General features: G+C 42.4%; 1 protein-coding gene across 3 annotated transcripts in view; it reads left to right on the forward strand.

Moving 5' to 3' along the window:
• The window catches only part of LOC134935883 (calmodulin-binding transcription activator 2-like), an 86,949-nt gene extending 83,962 nt beyond the window's left edge, over positions 1-2,987 (forward strand). For all 3 annotated transcript variants that reach the window (XM_063930730.1, XM_063930731.1, XM_063930732.1), the window contains 3 exons: positions 1,443-1,618; positions 2,248-2,322; positions 2,835-2,987. In XM_063930730.1, coding sequence (XP_063786800.1) covers positions 1,443-1,618; positions 2,248-2,322; positions 2,835-2,898 — 315 coding nt within the window. In that variant the 3' untranslated portion in view covers positions 2,899-2,987. The remainder of the gene's footprint in view (positions 1-1,442; positions 1,619-2,247; positions 2,323-2,834) is intronic.
• Positions 2,988-6,000: the final 3,013 nt, after the last annotated feature.

The raw sequence follows: 6,000 nt of genomic DNA on the forward strand, positions 1-6,000 counted from the left end.
GTAGCTGAAGATTGCAGACTCGTGGTAGAGTCATAGTAGGTGAATATTGCAGACTGGTGGTAGAGTCATGGTAGCTGAAGATTGCAGACTGGTGGCAGAGTCATGGTAGCTGAAGATTGCAGACTGGTGGTAGAGTCATGGTAGGTGAATATTGCAGACTGGTGGCAGAGTCATGGTAGCTGAAGATTGCAGACTGGTGGCAGAGTCATGGTAGCTGAAGATTGCAGACTGGTGGCAGAGTCATGGTAGGTGAATATTGCAGACTGGTGGCAGAGTCATGGTAGCTGAAGATTGCAGACTGGTGGCAGAGTCATGGTAGCTGAAGATTGCAGACTGGTGGCAGAGTCATGGTAGCTGAAGATTGCAGACTGGTGGTAGAGTCATGGTAGCTGAAGATTGCAGACTGGTGGCAGAGTCATGGTAGCTGAAGATTGCAGACTGGTGGTAGAGTCATGGTAGGTGAATATTGCAGACTGGTGGTAGAGTCATGGTAGCTGAAGATTGCAGACTGGTGGCAGAGTCATGGTAGCTGAAGATTGCAGACTGGTGGTAGAGTCATGGTAGCTGAAGATTGCAGACTGGTGGTAGAGTCATGGTAGCTGAAGATTGCAGACTGGTGGTAGAGTCATGGTAGCTGAAGATTGCAGACTGGTGGCAGAGTCATGGTAGCTGAAGATTGCAGACTGGTGGTAGAGTCATGGTAGCTGAAGATTGCAGACTGGTGGTAGAGTCATGGTAGCTGAAGATTGCAGACTGGTGGCAGAGTCATGGTAGCTGAAGATTGCAGACTGGTGGCAGAGTCATGGTAGCTGAAGATTGCAGACTGGTGGCAGTGTCATGGTAGCTGAAGATTGCAGACTGGTGGTAGAGTCACAGCTGAACACAGAACATAGGTTTCACTATCAGTAGCTATATAGTAGCTGTTTTATCTGGAAATACATAAAAGGGATCATTGTAAGGAAGCTGGTGTAACTGATATTCTGGCAATAGTTGGTAATACAGGTAATGGCTGATGTAACTGGATATTCTGACAATGGTTGTAAACGGGCTGTACAGGTAATAAGTCTAATGTACTGCACCTGGATGAGAATAAAATGTGTAGATAACGAGGCTGAAGTAGCGGGATCTTCTTCCAATGTTTAGAAATAAGCTGCAAATGTAACAAAGCTAAAATTGCTGGATTTTCTGTATTAAAAGCATTGTTCTTATGTCATTTTACCTATGGGAGATATCCCTGCACATATGAGGTCTTTTTAACCAAACAGATTCCCCAAACTTTTATCATGTAGGTGCTGTGTAATAAAGCACAGCTGCCTGCCTCAGTGTGCATACAGTGATAGAGTAGTTAGCGGGAGAGCGGCTGTACAGCGTATCAGTGGGAACTGACATCCCGTTACCTGCATCCTGTTACAGTTTAATGACTTCGCCTTTCTTTTACCTAGTACGCCCTGTACAAGAAGATGACGCAGGCAGCCATCTTGATACAGTCCAAGTTTCGTAGCTACTACGAACAGAAACGCTTCCAACAGAGTCGCCGGGCCGCGGTGCTGATTCAGCAATGTTACCGAAGCTACAGAGAGGGGGCTCGCGGGGGCCCCAGTCTGCAACATCGTATCAGGTGAGCATTATACCGGCGCCTCGTTCCAACACATAAAGCAGCAAAGCTTCTGTAATATCACCACTTGCGAGCTCATATTATAGGCTGTATTATGGTTAACCCCACACAATAATACACAATATTTAAAAATGCTAAATTGGGACCAGATAAGCACCCTGTCCTGGTGCTCCAAGAAGCAGACACTTGTGGCGGAAATACTGCCCTCTTTGTTTTGAGCTTGCCTCCTTTGGTTCCCCACAATACCAAGACCGGCCTGCCAAATTAGGGACAGCTGGGAGCAATGCAGCGGGTCCACGTAAAGCGTTCCGTAATCTGTTTATGCAGGCTATGGACATGTCATGCCGCTGGAACGGTGTCCTGTTCCGGCACACGATCTAACTGTTCCACATTTTACAATGCCTCTAAAATAAGCCCCCAGCTCCCCAATGCATGTCCTGGTATAAGGCATCACCTTCTAGGGTGCAGCTGCAGGTTCATTTGTCAGACTGGAGGTATTTGCAAAAACGTGGCCTTGGCTAGTGGTTTGTGCGATCGTACTGAACCCATTAACTCATCGTATCCCATTTATACCCGACTCGCAACCCAAACACCTCTGTCTCATGCACTGTGCTTTTCCGTGTGTCTCTTAGGGGGTCATTTCTGACCAAGAAGCAGGACCAGGCCGCTCGCAAGATCATGCGTTTCCTGCGCCGCTGCCAGCACAGGTAAATCTAACAGGACGGGTTTTCCTAGTGCCGGGGGGGAGGGGGAGGGGGAATGACAGCACATACCCCGAGCTTTATGCTGGGACTAAGATAGTGCTACCAGAAAATCCCGAGGCTAGCTGCCCTTTGTCTGTTCTTACAGTGAGGAGGGGGGCAGTACTTTGGGGTATTCTATAGGAAAAAAGCGGGATGAAAAGTGAGGCTTAAGTATTGTTCTTTTTCAACTAAATCGATCTTTCAGTTAATGAAAAGTGTCCTAATTCGTGGAATAATTAATAAAAAAAAAAATATGTATTTTTTCCTAAGAAATCACAAAGAAAATACAACTTATTAAAAAACTACCGTAAGAAAACGATTTAGATATTTATTACTAGTATACAGTATGTTGTACAATTGTAGTAAAGGACGACGGACAGAAGTCGCGGTACGGGGAGGAATCCTGTAATCCGCCGGTAGGTTCTGCGGAGCCTAATCCCGCCTCTCACCCTGTCTCCCGCTTCTCTCTCCCACAGGATGAAGGAGATGAAGCAGAACCAGGATCTGGATTGTTTACAGAAGAGGGGACTGACCAATTAACCCTGCTCCCCTCGCACCCCCCTAGTCCTGAGCCCCCCCCTTCCCTGCATACTGCCTGCCGCACCCTCATCACAGTGCATGGGGAGAGTGCGTGTGAATGTAAATACTTCACGTATGTGCATGTTGTATATAGCCAGAGATTTGGCTGCATGTACGTGTGAATGTACATATTTATGTATGTGTGAATTGTGTATATGTTTGCGATCACTCGTACCTCTTAATGACATGCTCCAGTGCAGTGTGTGTGTAGTAAATATGGTATTTTCACAGACACACAGGCACATGTACATATATTCATTTGTATATTTTTGCACGCTCTTCACGGTGTATGAGAAGCCAGACACGTGCATACACGTAACCAGTGTATGTTACTGACCGATACATGCGCGCCCAGGCGAGTACTATATGTGTACAAGATATTTCTGCGTGCGCCGGAAATCTCTCTGCCGTTGGGGTGGCGCTTTCATATTCTGCATGTGGGTGTATGTATATGTGTGTGTGGATGCCGAAAAAGTGCATCCGTATGTATGTATGTATGTGAGTGTGTGTATATATCCGTATAAAAAAAAAATATATAGGGCTGTGTTTATATGTATATATATGTATATTTCTGTACATTTGTGGCAGGGATCATTTGAGCATCACACTCAGGCAGCTTTATTCTTTCACTCGTGTTCTTTCATGCACTTTGACAATTCATATTATGTGTACGTATGTATTTTTTTTTTTACTGATATTTTATGACCGCGCACCGCGTGATTCTGTAGGTATTGTTATGATGTCCCGGGAGACGGGAGAATGGGGCAGTTCTGCTGGTGTATCAGGCCTGCGCTGTCCCTGGGGAGACGATGGGAGTTTGGGGTACTGTCCCCTCCAGGATACAACCGGCGACGGCCAACGCTGCGGTTGCAGCAATCAGACTGCGGAGAATTTAGCACATTATACTGTTATTACTCACACTTTGGCACTGCAGAAGAGTTGGGTATAATTATGGCATACCCCTATCCTCCTCTAGCTTTGACTAAATCATTATTCCGTGCTTTTCAGCCATGTAATTATATCACCGTTATTTCCGTTGTCACATGACACGACCCAAACCGCCGTGCTCCCCCGTGTCTGCAGGAGTACAACATAGGCATTAAAGTAAAAGCTATCTGTAGGTGGGCGAGCCTTTTAAATTATCCCGTTAAATCGAATATTTCATAAGAAATTTTATTTTCAGAGTCTTAGGCATTATCACCTTTTACTGAAATTGTGATATTATTACCAATATGTTATACGCAACAAGCAGTAATATATTAAATAGACGTGTGAAAGGGAATGTACGTAAGGCTGCGACGGAGGTAACTTTCAGCTCCTTACAATGGCGAACAGGTTTTAACAACCGTGAATGTGTTAAATAAATAAATAAATATATATATATATTTCAAATTTAATATTTTAATGGATCTGAAGCAAATAATATTTAATATATAATTTCCCCCCATTTATTTTCCTGTCTTACCTCATCTTTATGTACATATACTATACAATGTTGTCCAGGAGACCAGTGTCGTCCTTATTCATTCGTATCACGTTTACTATTTTATTTATTTATTTATTTTGCCATTTTGTACGTGTATATATATATTAGCACACTGTTTTATTACTTTCAGTCTATTTTCTCAGTAACCATTGAGTAAATGCAAACAAAAACACTAAGTACAAACACTAAAAACCCATTTACACATTAAAAAAAAAAAGGAAAAAAAAAATTCAGTGTCATTGAGAAAATATTTTAAAATCGTAAAAAAAAAATATAAACTTGAACATAGCACTATAAACAATGGTGTATGGGATAAAGTATATTTAAAAATGAAAAAAATAAAAAAATATTTTTTAAGAACAGACCGTTGGGGAAAAGAGGGGGGAGAAAACTTTTTTGCATGAAATATGTAAATATTATAATATAAAATTTTCTGAAAATGTAGAATTTATTGCCTGCTTCACATGCAAACATTTTCACACAAAAAAAAACCAAGAAAGAATTGATAAATCGTTTTCCTCCATTTTACCAGGTATTTGTCTTGCGTGTTCTTTCTCTTTATTTTTTTTGTTGCATGAATTTGTAGCCATTTGCATTAAAAATGCTGAACTGGCCAGAAAGAGAAACGTGTCTCTAGGTTTATTTATAACAAGAAGGTCCAGAAACTGTCATAGTTAGATCAGTAGTAGGCAACGTGTAGAACTACAAACCCCAGCATGCCTTGGAGCAGCTTTACCGTTGAGGAATACTGCCGCAGCAGCTGGAGTGCCCAAACATTGCCTACCCCTGGCTTAGAGACTGTTGAGCGATTTATTTATGAAATAGGTTCTCAAACTCGGACCCCAGGACCTCAGCCAGTTCATGTTTTCCAGGTTTCCTCACGGTATCACAAGTGAAATAATTAGCTTCACCTGAACTGTTTGAGGTCCTAAGGACCGAGTTTGAGAGTCTATGATTTATGGAAAGTGTATAGTCACTGGCTAATCCAGGTCTTGGTCGATACATACCAACAACATCATCTGCATCATATAGAAGTCAACAGTATTGTAATTTGAGATCTCCAAGATAAACGTACTGCCACTGCGTGGTAAGGTGTGTTGTGATTTGGAAGAAATAAGACTATCAGAGTCACATTGGTGTATTTCTAAACATACATGATGAAGGTCAACTGGATTGTTGTGAGTGGGATGTCATCATCAGAACTCGGAGCTTTCTTGCCTTATCTCCTGAAGGTAAGTACACCTTTTTGAATAATAATGAGTTGCTCGAGCTTGAAGACCAGGTTCCTATAAACTTTAAATATACGAAGGTAGGTGCATGAACTGACCAGGAGATGAGTGATCAGTGCATCCAAAACTGGGTTTATAACATTTTTTTTATATGGGATGACATCCTGAGAGAATCCATGTTGAGTATAAAATATTACCACCAACAGGTCATGTTTTGTGCATGTATTTAATCACGCACTGGCGAGATAATCTGTTTTGCTAGGTCAGTATTTATCCCACCTACTTCCAGAGACAGAAATCCTGAAGGCATGGCCTGCTGAGAAAACTTGAGTGTTGAGTTTGCAAACC

Source organism: Pseudophryne corroboree, chromosome 6, assembly GCF_028390025.1.
Source record: "Pseudophryne corroboree isolate aPseCor3 chromosome 6, aPseCor3.hap2, whole genome shotgun sequence".
NCBI classification, from domain to species: domain Eukaryota; kingdom Metazoa; phylum Chordata; class Amphibia; order Anura; family Myobatrachidae; genus Pseudophryne; species Pseudophryne corroboree.